The sequence below is a fragment of the Syngnathoides biaculeatus genome, chromosome 23 (assembly GCF_019802595.1).
Source record: "Syngnathoides biaculeatus isolate LvHL_M chromosome 23, ASM1980259v1, whole genome shotgun sequence".
Classification (NCBI taxonomy): Eukaryota; Metazoa; Chordata; class Actinopteri; order Syngnathiformes; family Syngnathidae; genus Syngnathoides; species Syngnathoides biaculeatus.
In genome coordinates, this window is record NC_084662.1 from 7,002,884 (window position 1) to 7,027,658 (window position 24,775).

General features: G+C 46.8%; 1 protein-coding gene across 2 annotated transcripts; it reads right to left on the minus strand.

Moving 5' to 3' along the window:
• Nucleotides 1–14: 14 nt before the first annotated feature.
• Nucleotides 15–24,485, minus strand: ift172 (intraflagellar transport 172). 2 transcript variants are annotated; one of them, XM_061812573.1, is made up of 49 exons: nt 24,024–24,485; nt 23,371–23,514; nt 23,175–23,287; nt 23,059–23,098; nt 22,907–22,972; nt 22,601–22,680; nt 22,409–22,496; nt 21,802–22,016; nt 20,893–21,016; nt 20,694–20,789; nt 20,233–20,394; nt 20,076–20,129; nt 19,907–20,010; nt 19,232–19,317; nt 18,998–19,110; nt 18,529–18,696; nt 18,274–18,410; nt 17,900–18,007; nt 16,792–16,876; nt 16,607–16,699; nt 16,447–16,524; nt 16,115–16,363; nt 15,449–15,527; nt 15,250–15,370; nt 14,654–14,798; nt 13,779–13,868; nt 13,608–13,705; nt 12,690–12,825; nt 12,061–12,177; nt 11,810–11,952; nt 11,636–11,729; nt 11,499–11,563; nt 10,463–10,643; nt 9,519–9,628; nt 8,566–8,695; nt 7,312–7,410; nt 7,100–7,209; nt 6,973–7,036; nt 6,681–6,767; nt 6,490–6,606; nt 6,212–6,316; nt 5,999–6,118; nt 5,739–5,834; nt 5,604–5,663; nt 5,178–5,276; nt 4,948–5,101; nt 4,783–4,874; nt 4,551–4,654; nt 15–774 (listed from the first exon to the last, which is right to left on the minus strand). In XM_061812573.1, exons 1-48 carry the CDS (start codon nt 24,060–24,062, stop codon nt 4,565–4,567), a joined length of 5,244 nt encoding a protein of 1,747 aa, XP_061668557.1. In that variant the 5' UTR covers nt 24,063–24,485; the 3' UTR covers nt 15–774; nt 4,551–4,564. The 2 variants fall into 2 exon arrangements, with proteins under 2 accessions (XP_061668557.1, XP_061668556.1); XM_061812572.1 differs by lacking the exon at nt 15–774 and having other exon boundaries at nt 2,885–4,654.
• Nucleotides 24,486–24,775: the final 290 nt, after the last annotated feature.

Sequence of the window (24,775 nt, forward strand, 5' to 3'; positions counted from 1 at the left end):
AGGATGCAAGACGAGCCATATGGACCACCGCTTGTCCTTTTTTAAATTCACATTAGAACGCTTAAAAGGAATATTTCCATAGGAGTGAAACCAAATTGCAGCCAAATCCTCAACGCTCAAGACACCCATGCAAGGCCTCCATTTTACTGTAAATCCTGAATAATAAATAAAATATTACACAGCATCCTTCTTTTTTCCATCCCTTGACTCCTCACATACGATACCCTGAAAGCGACATCAACATTCGCTATGCCCTTTTGTGGGAATGAACCTGGCCTTCCGTGACTATTTAGCTCATTTTCCACTTGATCGTTTTTGATTTGGGGGGGGGGGGAGAATAAAACTAAAACAGCACATGATAGACTAGGAAGGGTAGGAGGGGGTGTAGAGCTGGAGGCTGAGGATGTAACAGAGGACCACCCCTCCCCAACCTCTCTCCATCTGACTGCGCCCAGCTCCTCATCCTCATCCTTCATCCTCATCCTGCTGCAGCCTCACGCGCTCCTAAAACGACGTTCGGATCCACTATTCTCGTTGGAATGCCTCGCCAGCCTCCCTGGATTCAGTTGGGTCCGCGGCGACAAGAACAAAAGGATGTAGGTCCGGCGTCCGCATCCCTGCCCCTCAGCATCCGCAGCATCCTTCCTCATCCCTCCGGCGTCGGGCTCCGTGGACGGGGTATTGCGCACTCGGTAAGCCGCTCAAAAGCGCTCGATCGGCGGACGCAGTCTCGCCCGCGTCGGCCTCTTCCATCCAGACGCATTCAAAGGCATTCTTGTGGGAAAAAGAAAAAGAAAACATTTATCTCGGGCATTTAGCTCGTAAGGCATTGTTTCAACAATAGTTGATGCTTTGATTTCATTTGAATCAAACATTTAATTTTGCCTTTCCGAAACCCTATTTTAGGCGCTGCACCTTTCCTAAAAAAAAAAAAAAAAAAAAAAAAGACGCAATTTGCGCCTGTGCTGTGCATGCGCAACATGTACGAGGCTGTGCACACGCCCTCGTCCAAAATACATGCATCCTCTTCAATCACGTTGAACATACTGCACAGAATGCCACTTGCGATTCTGCCGCACATTCGAAATGCTTTCTATTCCGTGGGTGTCAGGTTTACGCGCGGCCCCCACAAAAGGCAGGCGAGCGTTACCCCACCCCACGCCCGGATTTGAGCCTGCTGTACGCGAACTGGGTCATTTGCATTTGCACGCAAAAAAATGCTACAGGAAGTCCTTTTTTGTTTGTACTTTTTTCAGGGGGAGGAGGGTAGTCGTCTGACATGGGTAATGATGTCAAGTCCCAGCATCAGCATCATCTTTTTCCAGTCCCTGCCCCCCTCCCCCTTCCTCCTCCATTACCACCCCATGCAGCTGAGCCATTAATGCAGTGCTCTATAAGAAGGTGCATTATGGCTGCTGGATAATGGAGGCTGGAGCTTTTAATGGGCCGAAGTGCTGCCTAAGGGCCATTCTGCTGCTTTTACCTGCCGCCTGTGCACAAAAACCTGCAGCATTTGCGCCCCGCGACGCGTTGAATGCGAGATCCGCCGTCACGTGTGTCGAAAACATGTTAATTTACAGCCTCAGGTCTCTTGCCGCTCGGTCGCCATCCTCACGAAAAGAAAGGATTTTGAGGCTAAAATGGAAACAGATTGCATCAAGATGATCTCAGCGGCGGAATTCGTCAACGTTTGACTTATATGCGCTTTGCGCACTCGCTCAGTTGATGTGGCACCCACAAGGTCACAAGTGAAGGTGATGGAGGTGATGCACGGAAGGATGACACAGGAAGGATGCGGTGGAATTGACCAGAGTGTACCACGTCTGTGGTGGGAAGGGGGGAAAGGGGGGTGGGGGGGGTGGGCTGCAGGAAAAGTAGGCCAGCCGATGCAGACGGCAGTCACGTGAAAAGCGGCTCGTCTCTCGTCGTGTTCACAGCGGACCTTGATTTAAATGTCCATACAATTAAGGCACGCGGTGAATGCCAAGAGAGAGGTCGAAAGACAACAATTCAGAAACACGGTTGGAAAAAAAAAAAACTGCGTATGTGACATCGTGGAGTAGATGAAGCATATATGTGATATAAAAGAGTGGATGACCTCGACGCGGTGAGCAAATATTTAAAAATCAACTAACTGGGATCGACTGCAGTCCAAAAAGGAGCTTTTATCATCTTATGTTTCAGGCATTCATCGTCTTTTTTACACCAAAAAGGAGGCCAGGCGACCAACATTGTTTTTCTTGTCAATTTGAAGCTTGCAAAAAAAAATATCTCGGGGTGTGCAAACTTTTGTGTTCAATGCCCACATTAGGTTTTATATAAGCTAAAATATGTACTGTGCCTATAAAAAGTAAATGATTATTATTTTTTTGTACTTTTTTTTGGTATTTTTTTCTAAATTTATGATTTGAAAAAATAGCTTTCAATTAACAATTTTAGGTAAAAATTTTGCTAAATTCGATTAAGAAAGCAACAAATATTACAGGATATAATCTTGCATACTAAATAAAGGCTGGGATGGTTATTTTTGTCCCCACACACAAGATTATGTCACCATTTGGTTTTGTAAAACGTTTGCTTGCTTCACATTCTTCTTTGTGTTCTCCTTTGACGCTGAAATGCGGACTAAACAATGAACCAGCTCACAAGTGCCTCCGAAGGTCCGGACGGATACTACGTTAACAATTGGCAGCTAGCTGGTTAGCACGCTCACGCGCGCAGGTAACGTGATGAATACATATTTGCTTTAAAAATGCCTTCCCCCACCACTGTTTAGTCACATTTATAAAAGTTACAAAGCAACACCTTTTATTTTGAATTTTTTGAATGGAAAATGAGAAAAAAATATCACGTGTAAGGCAATTTTGTTAAAATAAAGTGGTAATAAATTGAATTATGTATTGCAGGATTTTTTTTTTGGAAGAAGTTTTCAACTGTACAACTAATTCTTGTGTCTGGATGGTTGGTAGAGGTTTCTAATATTTGATGCAACTAAATAAGGAAACCTCCGTGTGATGCGCTACAGTTACACAAAATTATTTTTTTAAACGGTACTCGTATACCACGATGAAATAAAGTTTCTATCTGTTTTGTGTGCGTGGACGCCCTTGTTTCTAATTTGAATACACACAAAAAAAAAGCCAATCGTATGTGGACAGAATGCTTAAAATGATGATTTATTGTATTTTTTGTTGGAGCAAATAAAAGACATTGCCAGCGACTCTTTGGTCTGTCTGTGCGTCGTGAAAAGCATGTTGACTTTCTCACTAGAAATAAAAAGTTGGTGATGCCGAGTACATGAGGCCTTCTCCTGAGAGATGGAAAAATCTGTCTCCATGGTGATGAGGTGGGGCGAGAAAGAAAGAAAGAAAGAAAGAGGCAAAACGGGGGAAAAAAAAAGTATAATTCATCTCTATGGGTTGTTCAGAGTGCATTGAGAAAGTGTGCTCCGCTTTTGTGTTACGTTACGTTGTTATTTGAAAAATGGACGAAATTCTTGGAGGAAATTTGACAGGCAAAAGCCCCGTAACACACGTGACTTCTTTGTTTTTTCTTTTTTAAAATTCATTTTTTTCATCATGTGACGGGACGATGTGTGAGCAACTTCACGGGGAAACAAACATTCCATCTTGTAATAAGGCTGCAACATAAAATGGAGAAAAAGTCAAGCGATGGAAATACTTTCCAAAAATGGACTGTATTCGCATAACTTTGCTCGTCTAGAATATAAATACAGCATGTGCACAAAATACACGTTCAAACATACACAGAGGTCATAAAATAGACGTGTTTATCTTTTAGCTGATCTCTCGAGGATGGAAGCGATGCCATGAAGTTTTGATGAATAGATTTCATAGAGAAGCATATGATGAAGGACATAAGAAAAAAATGGTATATGTTACCCGTAAGGATTTGACGACGTTCAGCGATCGTCGTAGTTGGGGAATAAACACAAACGCGCACACACATATATGTGGATAAAAGAAAAATGGTCATACATTTGGGCAAATTCCAGTCAAACGATTTCAGCGAGCAGAAATAAAACGTTGCCTGTTTTGCACGAGCTCATTTTCAGCACGTTTATTATCAACAATTTTGTCCACGCGCGGTTATCGTCCCTAACATCTCAGTTTGGTTCATCTGAATGCGAGTGGAGTCGCCAGGAGTAAAAAGACAAAATAAAACGCTTGAGGGCACTTAGATGGGAAACATTACACCCCCCCCCAAAAAAAATTATAAATAAAAAAAAAAATCACAAGTTAGTGGTAATAATGATGATAAATAATGGTTGTTTGAGAGCTTAAGTCCTATTTTCCGATTACCAGGATTGAAATGAGGTTGTTGCGAGTCCAGCGTAAAAATATCTTGTCAAGCTAAAAAAAAAATGAAAATAAATAAAATGAAAAATGTATTGCGTTAAATGGACAAAAAAAATGCATTGTGAGCATCTTAGAAAAAAAAAAAAGGGGCTGAACTGACGAGAGAAAAATCAACAATTAGGAAAAAAAAAAAAAAAAAAAAAAAAAAAAAAAAAGGGATCGTTCGAGAACCTTCTGGCGTGTCGTCAGTGGAAGGAGAACCCGGACGCGGGGAGGCCGCCGCACCATTGGCTGACGAACTTCAGGACGTCCTGACACTCTGGACTGTGGCTGGTCTGAACGAGCACAAGAGAGTCCAATCGCGCCATCGATATTCAAATGAGAGACCACAACTAAAACATATTGATCCTCTCCTGGAAAAATGCGGCCTTGTCCTGAAGAGGAAAATCACGCCGATGCTCACCTTGGTGGTCATGAGGAATTTATTCCAGTCTTCTTTATTGGCGGCCTTTCCCACAGACGAGAACTCGATCTTGTTCCTCAGAACAGGATAGCCTGGACGTGGGGAAACGTTTCGAAATGTTTACACATCCAACTACCAAAGATGAAATGTTTTGTCTTTTTTTACCGGTGAGAACACAAGGTTGCGAGCGGAGACCGCTGTTGGCATCCACCAGCGACGCCTCGTACGAGTTCCTCTCGTCTCGCGGCAGGACCTGCTCCAGGCGACCGTAGACGGCCACCGTCAGGACCCAGTTGCGGATCTCCTCCCGCTGGGGGTCCTGCAACAAATCGGGCCCAAGGATCGCGTGTATTGTGTGGGTGTTTGTGTGTTAAGGGACATGCAGTGGTTCTTACGGGGACACAAGGTTTGGAGGGAAGGGGAACTTCGAAGGGGATGTCCGTGTCGGAGAAGTCCGAGTGATCCAGAGAGTCCAGCGTCCCGTCGGCGATGGCCTGGCACAGGGCAGTCGATAGACGTTTTACATTTAGTATCCAGCAGTGCTTTCATTTTGATTGAAGACTTGACTGATGAAATGATGAAAAATAATTGGGACTGTGGCTGTATGTACGGCGCTTTCCATTTTGCCGTTGTTAGCATTAAGCATCGAGGAGGGGCATTCCTAAGGCTAAGGTGTTTGATTTTAAGCCCACAAGGTGTTATTCTCTTTGTTTTATGTTTAGTTTGACAGAAAACGCCCACTCAGTGTCGCATTCTATATTAAAAAAGGGCCATTTATGATTATGTGCTACTCTTGTACACAACACTACAAGAAGCCTCACATCGCACAAGTCCAGGAAGTGGTTGAGGAAGATGAAGGCCATGTTCTCCCAGCCGGCTGCCTGTCGGGAGAAGGACAAGGGCGTGCAAACGAAGGAAAAGACACCCGATGAGCCGCAACGGACGAAGTTACAAACCCTGCAGGCCAGGCCGGCCTCGTAGAAAGCTCGGTCCGCAGGGACCAGGTCGGTGTGGCGCAGCAGAGACACGGACAGCTTGGCCGAGATGCTCGTCTTTCAAACAACAACGACGACGACGACGAGTGAGCTCAAAGGTTTACAGAGCCACGGGCCGTTTGACGGAACCCCGAGCCGTTTTGGGGGATTCAGAATGTTCAACTTTCTCCAGCATCCGCGCTAAAATTTGTCCATTTGGTTCCGGAAATTGTTGCACGTACCAGCTCTTCCAGCCCACTGGTGGCGGCTCTGGTGGCGTAGTAGTGTGAGATCAGCAACATCTGCTCAAAGTCGTCGTGAGACGAAAAGTTCTCGCCCGCTGACTTGGAAAGGTTTTCACACTGACGTCCCAAGGAAAAGAGAAAAGACGGACAGTTTGTCATCCCCCTTAGAGCGATGATGATATTGCAACTTCTGGCTGGTTAGGCCGCTACCAGCTGCAGCAGAATGTTGCGGAGGTCGGCCCAAGTGCGGTACGGCTCCGACGCCTCGGGGAGGTGGAGCATGTCGACGAACAGCCGCTTGTAGATGTTAAAGTTCTGAGGAGAAAAGCGGGAGAAAGACGTTTGCCGGTTCCCCGGCGGGATTTGAGCCCTAATCTTTATCTTCAACGCAAAAGTTGTGCTGATCTCAAATGCAAAGCAAGTTCATCAAACAAATTCAATTTGTATTTGAAGGAAACACTTTCAATGCCGCTCGTTGTTCTTCTTACCTGCGGGTTGGGCGGCGCTCCGTGCTGCACGTAGAGCTGCAGCGCCTTCGGAGCGCAGCCCTCCTTGATGAGGTGCGTGGCGTACAAGGCCACGTACTTGTGGAGGATCTTAAAGTTCTGAAAGAACAACCAAAACCGAAATCCACGTGACCTCACGCGTGCGACTCGACATCTTTGCATCGCTTGTTGACCTGCTTGGACGCCGTCTCCAGACATTTGTCCCACTGGCCTCTCTCGGCGTATATGTCCAGAGCCGCCATGACGTCCACGCCCACTAGCTGAATACAAAACCACTATCATCATCATCATCGTCATCATAAAGACCAGTTTTAGTTTGTAAAGTGTGTTGTGTTTTGTTTTGTTTGTTTTTTAGCTCTCAAACCGCTTTAAACACATTTAATATTCAACTTGAACACACAAGGAGCAGCAACACATGCAAACAAAGCGTGTAGCAAAGTTGTGTATGTACTAGATCGCACTTACAGAGTCCACTTTTCCCTGGTTCTTCAGGTGTTCCTTGTACTTCTGGTCCACGTAGCTCTCGTACCTGTGGGGCAGGTGTGCGTGAAGTGCGTTGGGTGCAGGTGTAACGGAGTGCGTGTACTCATACCGGGGTTCCAGATCCTTGGCCACCCTCTTGGCTTTGTTCCACTCCTCCCCCTCCATGAGGACATCGATGGCGTCCTTGATCAGGCCCACGTGCAAGTACTGCTCGGCGGCCTTCAATAGGACACGTGGACACATTTTAAAAAAAAATGATCGATCAAACTGTGTGCGTGCGTGCGTGCGTGTGTGTGTGTGTGTGTGTGTGTGTAGACCCACAGTGTTGTACTTCCTGAGCTGGGCCAGGCGAGGTCCCACAACCTGAACCACCTTCACCGCTCGCTCCTCCCCCAGAAATTTGATTGACAGCTCGGCAGCCTGCAACCCACAAGGCAACGTTGAAATCGACGGCGAGCGGGACGCCGCCGCCTTTGCTTTGCTGGACACGACGACATCGGGCCACTCAGTCACGGTCCAAACGAGTTCGCACGGTCAATAAAACTTTTCAGGGCTCGCGGCCAAAATAGATCCATTTTCCATGATGGATGACATCAACCAAGCAGCGTTGGACATCAAACATACTATGCCAGAGGACCGTCTCCGTGTGTACATTGATACCTTTAAAAAAAAAAAAAAAAATGTTTTTTTGGTTTTGTTTTGGCCATTTGTCCACAGGCAAAGAAAGGAGGAAGGAAGCTTTCCACAATGTTCAGTGTATGTGCATTAAAAGCAAAAAGATTTGAAACATAACGCACACGTAAGAATGATGTTAAATATAATGTACAAAAGAATTATTTTAAACATTGTGCACGTCTACAAATGAAGGCCATCACATTCTTTTTCAGAATTCTGAATGGCTCAAATGTGTTGAACAACTATTTTCATGCAAGTGTTCTTTTCAATCCAACTGTGTGTGGATGTTGTTCCCCCGAACTAAGAAAATATCCATCCATCTTCTTAGCCGCTTATCCTCACGAGGGTCGCGGGGAGTGCTGGAGCCTATCCCAGCTGTCAACGGGCAGGAGGCGGGGTACACCAGCCAATCGCAGGGCACATGGAGACAAAGAGCCAATCACACTCACAATCACACCTAGGGGCAATTTAGAGTGTCCAATTAATGGTGCGTGTTTTTGGGATGCGCCCACCCGGAGAAAAGCCACACAGGGACGGGGAGAACATGCAAACTCCACACAGGCGGGTCCAAGATTGAACTCGGGACCTCAGAACTGTGAGCCCAACGCTTTGCCGCTGAACCACCGTGCTGCCAGTAAATATCACTTACAAAAATGTGAACACATCTGGAATACTCATTGGAAACATGCGGCAATTTTTAATATTCGCTACATGAAAATCAATTAAGCGCTTAGCTCGACACAAAAAGACACGTGACGGTGATCCATCTGTGCGGAAGCAGACGTGGTACATCCTGATACTGTGTGCAGTACAAGGTTTCGTACTTTTATGTGGAGTTGGGCCAAGTCCACGTGGAACCGCAAGAGTGTAAAAAGTGGAGCAGGAAATGAGGAGGTTCACCTTGATCCAGCACTTCTCCATGAGGGCGGCGTTGGGGTCGTCTTTCATCTTGAGGTAACACTCCACCGCCCGGGAATACTCGCCCGACTGTTCCCACTCCCGGGCCTGTTCCAGCAGACCCTGAACGCCCCTGGACGCACACAGACACATCGGCAATTGTGCGGTGTCAATTAATAAAAGCAAGCGCATACTAACTGAGAGCGACGATAAAATGTAAATATTTAAAGGACGTGTTAAAGAAAAAACATCTTTTTAAGAAAAACCCACACAAGCGTGGCGAGAACATGCAAACGCCACGTAGGAACAGTCCAGATTCAAACCCGCAACCTCATAACTGTGAGGTAGATGTCCTGACCACTCGGCCACCATGCGGCAGCCCAATTTTTTTCCCTTCATGTTGAAAATGTTTGGGTTTTTTTTTCCACATCCTTTATTCCATTTAAGAAGGATGAGCGCATCGCATAGCAGGAACAACAAAACAAAACGGGTGAGCACAAAAGCAAGCCGGAGTTGAATAATTCAGCGTTGTCTCGCTTAAAACGGCCTCCATCCTCCACGGTTTCCACGGGTAACATTTGATGTTTTCTCCCACCGGTCGTCAAGCCGCCAAGTCATTCCTGGTCGGGGCGAGCTGAGAATCCGCAGCTTTGCGCGCGCGCGCGGTTCCGGTGGAGGGCCTTCAAGTCGTCCCCCGGGACAAATTCTTTTGAAAAGCAACGTCTCCCGGCATCATTAAGACGCCGAGGCCGATGAGCGGATCAACGGCGAGCTAATCAGAGGAGAGTTTTTGCTCCATGGCAACCGGAGGAGGAGGAGGAGGCATGACTCCGTCGATGTCGAGAGCGAAGCGCGTGTAGCGCGGTCGCCGGCGTCTTCCTGCAGCGCTTTTTGTTCTGTTCTGTGGAAAAAGCCTCACGTGACTGGAATCATCTGGGCAATATTGGGGCCCTCACCTCATTCCCTTCTTGGTGGCCTCCCTCTCGTACTCCTCCTGAAGAAACGAAAGCTTGTTGGGCAGGTACTCCTTGCAGATGCGCATGGCGTCGCTCCACATGTCCGCATCCTGACAAACGTCATCGACAACATCTCACATCTGACAGAATAAAACTCACGATTCGGTCGTCGCCCTCAGCTCTAATCTGGGCAGTGACCAACCAAATGCAGCAAATGGAGCCACAGTAAACTCAGAGAAACTCACGACATCATATTTTTACAAAATATTGGCAACTCAACCAATATCACAATCGGGCAATTGCATGCCAAACAATCTACTGGAAGACAATCATTGACAATATGTTACAATATCCATGAAACTTAAGGAGGGATAAGTAACATGTCCAACTACATTTTTTAGTTGGATAAAATCCATCCATCCATTTTCTTAGCCGCTTATCCTCAGGAGGGTCGCGGGAGTGCCTCAGCCAATCCCAGCGATCACCTGCCAGGAGGCGGGTTACAACCTGAACTGGTTGCCAGCCAATCGGAGGCCACATAGAAACAAAGGACCAATCACACCGAGGGGCAATCGAGAGGGTCCCATTAATGTGGCATGTTTTTGGGATGTGGGAGGAAACCAGAGTGCCCGGAGAAAAGCCACGCAGGCACGGGGATAAAGTCTGCTATCATAAAAGTAAAACATCAACATTTGTGCGTTACGAATACAGTTACGAGTTCAACTCTTGCCGTTTTATACTAGAGGCTAATAGTTCTGTTTTGAATCAAAACGGGCTCGGCTTTCACAACGAGTAAGTCAATCTGTCAGTAATCCGTGATCGTTATTTCAGCGCATAAACTTTTTGTAACGTTCGTTTGGCCCCGCGCAGGCAATCTCGCTCACGTCAAATATGTAACTGCGCTGAATACAAATCGGGAAGCATTGCAAGAGAGTCAATTTGACCTTGTAGTGTTTGACAGCCAGGTCGGATCTCTCTGCTCGGAGCAGGAGGGCTTCAGCCTTCTGGTAGTCTTTCTGTTCAAAGCAGAACTTGGCATGGCCCAGCAGAACTTCCGGGACGCTGTCCGGATCGTGGCTCTCGGCCACGCGCTGCGCGCCGGCCCAGTCCTTGTTGTGCGCGTACCTGGAAAGGGTGCAAAAGCACAAACGTGTTCCAGGAATGATTTTTTTTTTTTTTACAGCCTGAATGTGCCCAATGTGTTCTCCAAATTTAGCTGCAGTATGAAGAATTTTATACAATAATCCCAAATCTTATGTAAGCGTGCCGCAAGAGGCGGCGGTACCAGCACGGGCTCGGGACTGCGAACCACAACCGTCGTCAGGACAAACGCGACGGCGGCGTTATGGATTACTTCGGATTCATTACAAAATATCGATAACTCACATAAGAGAGATTCAATGGGTTTTTGAGTGATTGAAGTTCATTTCAAACAAAAGATAAAAATAGGATCTACACACAGCATAAATATGCTTCCCTGCAACCATGTACTGCTGGTCTGAAAAGAAGGCGGAGGAAATGAAACGGATTAGCTAGATCGAATCCAATCCAATTTGTGTAGGCGAGCAGGAAACTGTCATGTCAAAGCAAGTTGCGGCTGGATCCATATTGCACAATTTGTCAAAATGTCTAGTTTTGGAGTGTCTGCTGTGACATGTATAGAAATCAATCCAAAACTAAATCAGCTTACAGCTGGATCTGATCCAGATTGCGTGTTTGTTGGCAGTTTAAATGATAAAGATGGAAGGCGCATTTAACTCATTCACTGCCTTAGCTAACTAAGCACGTGGCCTGCATTTGGGCTGACCTTTTGTGACCCAAAGAGTATTAAGTTCTGTGACAATATCAGAACAAAGGCCATGGGAAATGCTGCTAGCTTTTAATGACCAGTTAGAACCTGATTCGGTTTCAGGATAGCGTTTGTGTAGGATCGGAACCATTTTCAAAGCCCGAATGTAAAGCCGACACGGGCGTGCTCACATGTGCACGGCTTCTTTGGGCTTTCCCGCTTTAATGAACTCCAGCTCCGCCTCTGCAAACTTGCCCTGGACGCAAAAAGGGGACATCATTAGTAGCAGCTCGGAAACTCCCTGCGGTACTGTAGCTCCATCTGGTACCTCATCTTCCAGGTACATGGCGTGTTTCAAGTGGATCTCGGGTATCTTGTCCTTGCTGGAAAGACGAGCCAGTTCGAAGGCGAAATCGAATAAACTAAGGAACAAAAAAAAAAAAACGAGCGGTTATTTCGGGGAGCGGGCGCTTCGCTCGCCGACGCCGGACGCGTCGCTCACAAGCTGTTTGACGCCGACTCGATGGCGTAATCCAGCAGGCCAAACTTGGTGAGCAGCCTGACCGCCGCCTCTCCGCCCAGACTTCTCGCCCACAGGTAGCCCACCTGCTTTTGAGCGTTGGGGCCGCCGTGGCTCTTTGCGATCTGACGCAGAAAACACACACGCATCATATTTGTGTGCGCGCGCATAGAACCACGTAATGTCGCAGAATGGAACGAGGGAGATAACGTGCGTGTGTGGTCTGCGTGTACCCTGTAGGCGTCCTCCCACATGTCACGAAGTCGGTACATGTTGACGGCGGCCTTCCAGTCTTCGGCCTCCATCAGGTGATGTTCGGCCTCGGCGAACTTGGCCTCGGCTTCCAGCTCCTGCAGCCCAGAAAAAAAAAAAAAAAAAAAAATCACCACTAAGTCACGTTACGGTGCACGAACGAACACCAGGCGAAATGATCTGATTTTCAGTCATTTTTATTTTATTTTTTTTATTTTTTTTTTATCATCCCCGTTGCTGAAAACAATTGGTGACACCCCCAGTAGAACTTAGCGCTCCAGGTACCCCCATAATGAGCAACATTTAAATAAGAGTCGCATAGCAGTGAAAAGAAAAGGTACAGTGAATATTAGCGTCAAGTCACGCAAAAATTATGCAGCTTGACCGTTAACACAAAAGACATATTTGACATGGGCATACGAGTCTTTCTTTTCTCATGTAGAATGTTACAGCTGAAACAAGCCGACGGCAAAATATTTTTGCATTTTTCACGTATAAATCACCGCTTCTGCGATGTACACATGTGCACAACGCATATTGGGAAAAACCGCTGAGAAGATCCGATTCATCGATTGGCCTTCCCTGACCGGCACGCGAGTGTGGAGCTCACCTTGGCCAGGTGGAGGTGGGTCTCCGTCAGCAGGTCCGGGTGATGCTTGGCCACCAGGCGGACCACGTCGTCGAAATTCTGCTTCTTCTTGTACATGGTGATGGCCAAGTCCGACTGGTTGACGGTGGAAAACAACCTGAGGGAAAGTATTCCTGCGTTGTGTCTGATGAAAATATTACAGCTAGAAAACATACTAATTCGTTGCACGGTTCAAATTTGCTCGCAACGGGATCAAATCTCAACGAGTTTGCATTTGAAGGAGCAAATTTTGACGTTCTCAAGTGGAACTGCATTCGTCCCCAAAAATTTGTGGCAATGGGACAAGATCTGTTCAGTTGAAGTTCATCTCGATTTAACGGGGGTGTCAAACTCAAGTTTGCCACGGGCTACATCGCAGTTACGGTTTCTGTTGGGAGGGCTGTCATGGCCGGGAATGTACGATCGCCTCTTATTATCACATTGACACAAATTGATAACTTTTGAATTCAGAAGCGAGTAAAAACTTTCAGCATGATTCATTCAAAAAAAATCGTAACAAACAAAATGCTTGAAAAAACTCAATCTTTTTAAAATTGAAAACCATTTGCAATTTTGGTATTTTAGCAGGAAACAAGAAACGGATGCACATGATTTCGTTTCGTGGGCCACGTAAAAATGATGTGGGGGACTGAATTTGGCCCCTGGGCCACAAGTTGGACACCTGTTATCTAGGAAGTCCCTTGGGAAGAAGATGACCCCAATATGCCCGATTTAAACCAAAATGGCTGACTTCTTGAATTCTTTCTTGAAACTTTTCGTGGGTCTTGTCATGATACTGCCGAATTTCACGTCGCCGAGCAAAACTGGGCCTCAGGGGCTGAATTTTCAACAGATTCCGACAATATCAGGGGACAGGCTGAACGGGTCAGCAGCGTTTACCTTTCAGCTTCCTTCAATTTGCCGTCCCGCTCCATTTCCTGAGCGCGCCGCACGTAAAGCTCAGTGACTTCCTCCTTGCTCATGCACCTGAGCGCCAACTGCGTCGCACAAAAACAACGACGACGTCAGTGACGGTCACGGTTTGGTCACCAAACAGAAGGGGAAGCAAACCTTGTGAGCTTTCTCCCAGCATCCCGCAGCCGTGTACATGTCAATGGCGTCCTTAATGTGGCCCGCTTTGATGAACAGCTGCTCGGCCACCTACGGAACACACACAAACCCGTTCAATTATGCTGACCGCTTAAATGTGTTCAAATTTAAATCGAACATAAAATGTTACTTCAGAATGAGTGTATCGCTGAATTTGTTGCTGATTAAGTCAAATGTCGAGTCAGGTTTGATAGATATGATCCATTTTGTCCCGTATTCTCACACAGAAGACGAAATGTTGCGCATATTTCACTTCTGTGTGGAAAATTCAGTTTCAAATGAGCGTCACTTTTGGTCTCAACAAAACAAATTACGGGATGATGGAAAGATAACAGAAATCAACGTACATTTTGCACTTGTGTCAATTAAAAAGTGTCACGTCATGGTTTCCCGCAGGTGTGCAAGCGCCCGGGCGGTCTTTATTGTTTTGGAGTTTGAAGAGAATCCCACTTTCCTGCGGGCGGCAGCGAGCTTGTTATCTTAACGACTTTGTCAGAATGTGCCCGTGGAGCAAACGGATGCAAATAGACGACTATTTTCGGCGTCGCAGAGGCGGCTCGGCGGAGCTGAGCTCATCACAACGGCCGTCCTGCGTCGCTTTTATTCCTCTCTTTGCATTTTACGTCTCATCTCTCCGTCAGCAATTATTCACACCGCTGTGACAAACTTGCAAACACACATTTCGCGCAGTTTTGAGCCGGAAGGCTGTCGACGTTTGAATTATTGCAATGTCACGTTGTTGGCAACTTTCGCTCTTAGTTGCAAATTAAAATTAATGGCGGCGAATGACTATGATTTGATGTCAATTTCTGCAGTTGTGCTTCCAGCGCGCTCACCTCCATCTCCTGCAAGGAGGCGTAGTGCTGGGCGATCTTGAGGCAGTAGACGGCACCAGCCGGGTCCTCGCTGAGCTCCAGGATGTGGACGGCCTTCTTCCACTGGCGAGCTGCGATGGCCGCCTCCACCGCTTTGATGGAGCAGCTGCGTTCGGATGAGGGGGAAAAAAACAAAACAAAACAAAACAAACAAACGTGGAACGTGTGAATTGCAGTGATGAGTTTTGATTGACGGCTACGGAATTTGTTTATGGCGGTTGTAGTCGGCAGCGGCCGTCGCGGGTGATCCGGAGCACAAGGAGGCAAACAGCGAAGGGCGGGGCACGTTTCAAAGACCAACGTCAACATCTTCAACGCAGCTGACATTTGAGGAAGACGTGCTCCCCACTAACTCACTGCGCTGCCCATTTTGCTCCTCTCACGGCGCAAAAAGTTCTACCGACACTACAAAGTGCAAGTATGAAAGTCCACGTGGGTTTTCATGAGTGAGTCATCCCTCTCAGCTTTCCATCTGGACCCCCCCCCTCCCCAAAAAAAAAAAAAAAAAAAAAAGTTCTCTCATGCTTTTGCTCAGGCTTGACTTCAGACTACTTTACCCAGCCTCGATGAAGTGTGTGATGGCGGCGTCCATCTGTTTCTGTTGGACCAGGTAGTCCCCCCAGGCCTCCTCGAGCTTCACCACCTCGGCGGGGAAGGAGTGGCGAGCCAGCTCCACGGCTGCGCCACGGAGGAACATTTTGGAACATTGCAATCGCTCTCTGCGCTCTCTCATGTGAGCGTGAGGATTTGCAATACCTTTGCTGAAAGCGGCTCCTTTGCAATAGCACTCCAGAGCTCTCTGGTGGTTGCGCGTCTTCTCGTACAAGTCGCCAGCCTGCGAAACGGACGTATCCAGACTCACGTTTTACCGAGGAGGCCCTCATAACACAAACGGCAATTAAATTCACAGCATGTGCGCCGCTCAATGCCGTCCATACTAAAAAAGGTGTTACAAAAACAAGATCATTTTATCAAGAAGAATGTGGCCACATTTTTCAAAAGGAACTCATAATATAGCAAACTTAAAAGTAATATGACAAAAGAAGGAAGTCATGAAAATAAAAAAAATGCCACTATATACTACTGAACTACTACTATAATTATATTTAATATAATGAAAAAAAAAAATATATATATATATATATACACACACACACACACTATAATACTACGACTACTACTTCTACTAAACTAACAACTGGTAAAACTACAGACTATAAAAAAAAAAAAAAAAACACATTTTCTTTTCAATGTGACTGGACCTCAATCCTGTAACATTACAATATTTATTGTAAAGAGCAACAAGAAAAAATAGAAATGAATAAAGTGGGGACGCAACATGCCTCGTCACAGCCACTTACGGTCGTCACGGTAACAACGCAAGCCCCGCTGGACGGGCCAGAGCGATCGAGGAGCGCCCACCTGCTCGTAGTACTCGGCCTTGACGAGGCTGGCGGTGATGCGGCCGACCGTGTCGCCGTTGTTGGTGATGTCGGGCCGGCTGACGGCCAGGCGGGCGGCTTTAGCCGGGAGCCCCGCCTTCAGGTACAAGTTGATGGCGCCCTGGTAGTCTCCCTCGCCCTCCTTCACCTCGCCGGCCTTCTCGTGCTGGCCGGTGTCGGTCAGCCACTGGTAGTAATTCCCACGCAGCGTCTCCAGCTCCGGATGGCCCTGATTTCAGTCACCAAAACGCTCAAGTCGCTCGGTCGGCGGCAGTTGGGATCCGGTCCGTCGGGACCGCGGGCTGATCCCACCTTAGCCTCGGCCACCGCGATGCATTTGTCCCACATGTGGAGCTCCTGGTACATCTCGATGGCTTCATCGATGGCGTTCTGCGACAACACGGGACACTCGGCGTCACGCGCTGGACTGAACGATCCTTCTAAAGTCCCTCCACGCAGCCAAGTGACAAACCTGCTCCACGTAGTGCATCTCGGCCAACTCGATGTTCTTGTCCAGCATGGCCATGCGGACCTGAACTTGATAAAAGCTCATCCCGTCGCCACCCTGGACAAACAATACGACTAAGGAAGGCAGATCTTTGTGCCAGCCGGGAATGTACTTTGCACGTCGTGCAAACACAAACACATCCCACCCACCATTTCCTTTGAAACTTTCTCCGCTATTTGATTTGTTTGGTGGAGGTAACGAAGAGTGGAGACGTCGCCTAAAGCAGCAAAACATCTACACAACAACAAGACACAATCAAATAGACTCAAAAGTTGCATTTTCCAAAGATGTGCTGTCTACAATTTGCTCCTAATGAGCTGATGACGTATTGTTTAGCTTAACGCGCTTGGAGCTGAGGGGACCCCCCACCCCCCCAACCCCCAGTTTTGCAACACTAAACTCGGATCATCAAAATTTGACACCATGCTTGGCCCACATTAGTCACAGGCAAAGAAATTGGCCAATTAGGCGTGGCTAATCTGTCCGGTTCCCCAGTAGGAGCTTGGCGAAAAACCTCCTCTGAAATTTCCCAAGCAGGGACTTTCAAACTATCCGTCCATTTTTGTTTTGCCGCTGATCCTCACGAGGGTCGCGGAGAGGGCTGGAGGCAGCAGGCGGGGTACACCCTGAACTGGTCGCCAGCCAATCGCAGGGCGCGTCGACCCAATAAACAGTTGCACTCACAATCACACCTACGGGCAATTGAGCGTGTCCAATTGATGTCGCATGTTTTTGGGATGTGGGCGGAAAGCGGAGTGCCCAGAAAAGCCACACAGGCACGGGGAGAACACGCAAACTCCACACAGGTTGGGCCGGGATCGAACCTGGTCCTGAGAACTGTGAGGCCAACGCTTTACCAGCTGCCTACTTTCAAACTAAAACACCCAATTTCCTCCTCAAGTTCAGGTCACGGTCCTTCGAAAATTGAACCTTGGTTTTGTCAAGAGTCACGTCCAATCAAAACAGTGTCAATTGGTTCAACTGGTCGAAGGGGCAAATATTTCCCACTCAAAAGCGACTGCGGGAATTTTCCCAAAATGGGCGCTGCAAACAAAAAAAATGTTCAACTTCCTGTTCAGCTTCAGGGATGAGTCCTTTGACTTTTTTGTTTTCTGTTCGACCAATTACGTGCTGATCGGTTCACCTGGTGTCAGGAGATATACCAAAATGTTACCCATAGTTCAAACCCTTGCAATAAATGCTCAATACAAAGTGTGTGTGCGTATACGTGTGCGTGGGCGTGTGGACTTTGCAAACCTTTCTGCAATGTGCACCTGACGGGCTTCGAGCGCCAGATTCCGGAGCGTCTTCCACATGGCCTCAGTCTCAGGCGACATCTCCAGAGTCTCGAGGAACGCCGTGACGCTGTGGACAAACACAAGCGAGGGACAGAGAGAGAGAGAGAGAAAAAAAAAGGAAGCTAGCGCTCAGTGGCGTTTGTTTGATAAACATGTTCCGTTTATGCGGTGCAATCTGCGTTTGCTCATTGTTTTAATGGCGTTTCATAAATGGCCGAAAAATGCATCTGTGCAAGGGGATTACAATATGGAATTATACTGTACAAAGAAAAAAAAAAAAAAACGCATTAAGGTGGGGAAACACTGCATTGTGAAGACGTTGGGAGTACGTACGCTCCGTAATCGCCGTCGTTGACCGCCGTGCCGAACTCGATGAGGCTCTCGTCCAACGTGTACGTCACCGTGTTGACGCCTTCGGTCACCAGCACGTCCGTCTTGCCGTCCGCCCTTTCCAGATCTTTGATGTCGCCCTGCAAGTGGGCGCCAGAAGTCAGAGCCTCACATCCCATCGAAAAGAAAACAAACTTAGAAGAAGAAGAAGAAGAAGGTCCCCCCCCCCCCACGAAAAGCTCTAATGGAACGTCTCACCTTGACGGGGAACATGGTGATGCTCTCTGGGCTGTCGATGCTGTACCAGACGCACAAGTTCCCGCGGTTCTGGGCCACCACCACGTCGCTGCCGGGCACCCACTGGACGTACGAGCAGAAGCTGAGCAGCGTGCTTTTTGCGCCGCTCTCGATGTCGTACAGATGAAGCTGCAACGGAAATGTCGTTGGCATCGGCTCGAGATTGTTTTGTCAGCGTGCAACTTCCTTTTTGTGTTTTCGTCCGACATGATTTCCATTCTATTTGGGTAACAATTCATGTGCGGTCTAAGAGAAACATAAATGTTTTTTCTATTTTTGGCGATCTTCAGTGGTAGTTATCCAATCATTGGTTGGCGACAATCATGACACAGAGGTCTCCATTTTTGTTGTTGTTGTTGTTGCGTCGAAGGAGATTTTTGCCGCGCTCGTCTTCGCGACACGTCCCGTGCTTGAATTTCACCAGTCTCACCCGCAGCTTCTTGTCGCGGAAGAGCAGCTTGCAGCCGGTCTCGTTCAGCTCCAGCCAGTCCACCTTGGAGTCGTGGCTGACGGTTCCCAACGTGGAGCCGAGCGTGAGGTCCACTGAGGAGCGACGGGGACTTTGCATCAATACTCAACATCAGTGAGAGCAGTTTGGAAAAACGTGTATCAACACGTATTATCTTCTTTTTCAAGGCGCATGCACACAAACATGCACACTTACCGACAGCGATGGTCTTTTGGTCAACCAGGTACGCAAGCTTTTTGTTGTCTTGAACTCCTTTGTGCTTCCTCTCATTGATACGCACACTGGACGCACACAAGTAAAGCACTTACAATATGGAATGTAACGTGCATCTGATAGAAAAATGGCATTTTGATTTTTTTTTTTTTTGTCTGTGATATACAAAGCACTGACGAAAAAAAAAAATCCTTGACTACTTGAAATATCTGCCGTAATTATTTCTAACCAGTTTTACACCCCCATCTAGTGTATTCAAGTGGAAAAACAGGTAGGGAAGTTAAACTTCAACACGTACTCAGTGTTTTCAATTCATAAAAAAAAAAAAAAAAAAAAAAACATGCATCCCCAGAATGATTTATTTAGCGCCACAATTAGAATTTGTGCGGTTATGACGGAGATGGTTTTTGAGGCCCCAAAGCTCAGTGGTTAGAGCACTGGTTTGGTAAACCAGGGGTTGTGGGTTCGTATCCCACTGGGGCCTCCACTCCCTGAGAAGGCTTGCGTCAGGAAGGGCATCCGGCGTCAAAATTGTGCCAAACGTATATATGCGTTCATCTGAGATGATACGCTGTGGCGACCCCGAAAGGGACAAGCCGAAAGGAAAACAACAACATGACGGAGATGGTTTTGCTCGTTTGCATTGCGGTGGGGTACCTGATGAGGTGAGGGTTCATAAATTCCGTTCTAACGGAGCACAGCACCTGGTTGTCGCTGTACTCGACCAAGCTCAACTCCCCGGCGTTGAAAATCATGCACACCTGCAAAACTCAGTGAAATGTGGTACTCGTTCATTTGCTCATAACCCTTTCAAGTGTGCACTTACCGACTCGTTTTCAAAAAACAACTTCTCATTCCCCCCACCACCGGGCCACGGCACCTAAAAATGAAGGCGGAGTCGTTCTACAAGGCGCGCGCACAAAAAAAAAAAAAAAAAAAAAAGAAATCCTGCCGTCTTGCGTGTACGAGTCAAGCGTGTTGACCTCGCTGAGCTTGTTGGCCAGCATGTCGCCCAGCAGGAGGGTGTCGGACGTGTGGGCCACCAGGTAGCGGTCCTTGCCCATGATCTTCACCTCCTCGATCTCGTAGCCGTAGTACGACTTGAGGACCAACCGGACGCCTGTCGACAGATTCCTCACGATGACCTGAGGACGAATGGACGGGCCCGGTGAGCTCAAATGGCGAAAAGACATTCCACTGTCTTTTAGATCCTTTATCAACAGTTTTTATTCAGGCAGAAAAACAGAGAAATAAAATAAATATACTTTACGAAAAACAATCCTCTGAGTAGTTATTTCTACATACAAAATACTTGATTTAAAAAAAAAAAAAAAACATCCATTACTTTCAATCAACCTGCTATGACCATCAGGTTTAATATTTTTTTGTGTGTAATCTTGCTAATCAGGTGTGTGAGAAGTGAGCTGTTTGTGATCCGTGGTACCTGGCTCAGGCCCACATATGTGATTTCAAACTTGTTTTTATAAATGCTCCTCCTCAGGCAGCAGTCAAAGAGTTCCACGCCCCCACACAGCGTCCCCTGTGGAAAAAAACAACAACAACAACAACAACGACGACGAAATGAGTTGTTGTTGTCTATTGTTCTGTTATTTCCCCATGAATTGAGATCCCAGAGTATTTACAGCGCAAAGCCGAGATCCATCCCTCTTCCAGGCCAAGCTGGTGATGGTGTAGAGGTTGGCGATCTCTTTGGACTTGGCCTCGTCCCACACGCCCCTGCGAGGCGCCCAGTTGAACACCCGCAGCCTGGAAAGGACACAAAATCGTCAAGCTCGGACAGCGTTCTGGAAAACTGATTTCCTAAAACTGCTGACAGTGTCGCTATATCAATTTTCATTTGCCTGTTTTATGCTTTGACATGGGAGTAAAAACTTGAGCTACAAGCGCCTTAAGGTGACAGTGAACTCAACTCAACTCTCTTCACAACGAGCGGCGCCTTGGCAGATGGTGAACAATTCCTCAAAGAAAAGACGATTCACGCAGTTTGTTCACTGCCACTTTTAGTTGTTTACAGTTAAACTCAAAAAAGAATTATACGTCTAAAAGAACCACAAAACTTTCCCTTTCCCAAGTCCGCTAGATTAATGCTAACGCATACTGGGGAACGCCACTGCATCTGTGTTGCAATTGAACACAAACGGTGGAGCAAGACGCGTAATATGCTGTAATATGACAATACCTACAGGTATACGCAAGAAGAGATTAGCTGCATTTCCATTCGTTTTGAAGGGGAAAGGTGATTTGAAAAAGGTTTCGAGCTATGAACGTGGTCAGGGAACTCTTCTCTCAAAGCACCACTGTACCATCGTAATCCTTGGCTGGCGTTCGATAGTCAAACACGGGAAAGCCCCACTCAGTTAATGAGATCACTGAGACAAATGAGATTAGAGGAAAGCGACGCTCCTATGTTTGGTCAGAACCTATGTTTGGCAGCACGCACTGACTGCAAACGTTCATGTCTTCAGAAACGGATTTCTGTTATACTCCACATTCAAAACGAATGACCCCCCCCCCGCCCCAACAACAACTACCTGTCATAGCTGCCCAGTACCACCGACTGCCCGCTGGGGCTGCTGGCGGCCACCGTGAACTCCCTCTCGCTGCGGTCGCGGCTGTAATCGAAAGTCTGCAGGATGTGACCCTCGCGGCTGTAGGCTACCACCTTCTTGTCGCAGCCCCCCACCACAACGCTGTTGGCGCCCCACGCCAGAGCGTAAGGGGGGCACACGTGTGTCAGAAGCTTCCCCTGTGTACAAAAAAAATATATATGAAAATAAAATTCAGGAGTGAACAAAGTGAGTAATGCATAATTGTGTCACTGTCGAGGAAACATTACAATATGTCTTACAATACTTTTTTAATAAGGAATCGTTTTGTATTTTTTTTTTAATAATAGGTGCATATTTTGTCCACAATTTTGTACTTTTGAATTTACATTTTCTTTCAAATATTAACTTAATATTTTTGCGCTAGCGTTAAACCCCTTTTGTGTACCGAGGCTTATGTCCAGGTGCGCTAAGGCTGGCGCCGCACTACCGCTAGCGCCGCATCACCACATAAACGGGAGGGTTGAAAGCGTGTGGAAAAAAATTTGGAAATTACGGTACTTCTCCCATTCGAAAACAAGTTTGAGTTTACCTGAGATTCACCCGAGCCTTCGTCGTCAAAGAAGTAGCGAACAATGTTACCGTTGGCGTGGCCGCACAGAATCCCTTTCCCAGAAACGCTGAGTATCGTACATGCAGTAAAAAAAAATATATACATATATAAAATAATCAACACAATTATTCATACTTACTTGGGGGTATTATTAAGAAATAAAGGATTTACTTGGATGCCAACGATACAACACAGGACTCCGTGACGTAGATGGACGATGACTTGTTCGTCTGAACGTTGGCCAGGCGAACCTGTGAAGAATCACAAATATGACGAAATATGATTATTACCATGTCATGTCAGCAACTGGGACAGACCGATCACTAGAATATTATCAATAAAACGATACAATACAGTTCTCTGCTGTATAGCGAAGTACTTGTGTGTTGTTACGCACTCGGCCGATAAAGCTGATTCTGACTTCAACAAAAAGAAGATAACAAATTATGGGTCGATTAGTGGCAGTGTAGCGCTCACCTTTCCATCCATTAAACCATAAACGATCGCATGCTCCGCTGGCCAAAGCAGACACGTGACGGAACTCTGAAAAACACATCGCCGATCATTGACAGTTCCTCTACGCGCGGCTCTTGCGAATACCCGCTCGCGTTCCCACGATTTGTCCTCACCGTCTGAATAAATTTGTTGCAAATGGTTTTTTTGTCCCCCCTGCAAGGGAGATAACGGTTTGTAATGTACATGTAAAGAAAAAAATGAGAGACATTGACATGACGCCGCGTGCTACCAGTCCTCTCCGATCCTGTACACGTAAATGATGTTGTCCGACTGGCCGATGGCGATCCTGGTGGAGTCGGGCGAGAAGGCCATGGCGTTGACCACGTAGCTCTGCTTCCCATACTGACAAGACACAAGCACACAGCTGTTAAACCGCATCCGGTGCGTGTATAACCCGCGTTAAGACAACAGGGGACAGCGCGTACCTTGGAGTCGATGGGCTTCGTGGAGAACTTGTCCCTCCTCTCGCCCTGCTCGTCGTACAGCAGCACCACTCGGTCCACGGTGCAAACGGCTAATTTGCTGTTATTTGGGGCCCAAGCCATGCAAGTCACTTTGGCTGAAGCCTCCTGGAGGGACGTGGGGAAGAAAAAAAAAACAAACACATTTTGTTATGTATCGGACAAGAAGCCATTTAAGAGTTATAAATGTTGAAAGTTATGTACTTGTTCAGCGGCTCATAGCGAGTTAATCACTAAAATTCCAATTTTACTGACACACAAAAAAAAAAAGGCAACACAGTTCATATCGTCAAAAATGATAACGGGGAGAACATGCAAACTTCACGCGGGTTGGCCTGAGCATAATTTCAAACCCTGAACCGCACAATTGTGCAGTTACCATTCTAAATACTAAAAGTAGGTTCCGGGAGTGTTAAGCCAATGAAACGCACTACCTGTTGGTTATTTGAGAGGGCGTCAAACGCAGGTTGAATTTCATAAAGACCGCAAACGCACCACATATGAGACGTTCAAAGATGCTAACAAGCAAACTCAATTATTAATACGGATTAGATCCTGATGCACACGTTCAAGCAGAATAGCAAATTAACAGTCACCTCACAGTTCAGCCTTCTTACCTGAGGCGTCAAAAGCGTCTTCAGATGCTTCAGCTGCATTTTTGCACGTCTGGGGGAAGCTCGCAAGAGTCCAAACCAGTCGACAAAGTTTTTTTTTTCCCTTCTCTAATTAGATGCTTCGGGCGAGGAGCTTCACGCTCGCATCCTGCAAAGACGACAACTCGAAGAGTAAACACGAAGCCGAGGCATCGCCAAGTGGGAAGCCGACTTGGGCTCCGCGTCCTGTGAAGTACACACTATTCTGCTAAGGGAACAGTCGCCATCGTTATGACGTCATCGCCACTCTTTTGAAAAGTGAGCAGAATTATGATGTCATCGCGTTGGCAGAAGGTCCCCGCAAAAGATATTTATGTATGAGAATTTTAGGAGGTATGTATATTGTCCGGACAGTAGCTAGTTGACAAGTTTAACAGTTGTTTTCCTGCTAAGAAGGGACACGAATAAACATCCGGGTACTTTAAAGGCGCCACAGGTCGCTGTTGGATGACGTTTCAAAGGGAGACGGTACAGTAAACAAACTGATCTCCTTAGTAACCGTTCGGGCGCTTTTTGGAACGGAAACCTGATTCGGATTGGTGTTTGGATCGAGTGGATCTACGTTCCAATTTAAAATACACGTTAACATACACAGTACAGTATTCTGAATAAAACGGTTGTTTTATAGTTGATTTAGGTGAAATTAACTACTTGAGTGGTCATCAGATCAAATGTGTGGATTTAAATTATTAAATTTTATTAAAAATCCAAGGAAT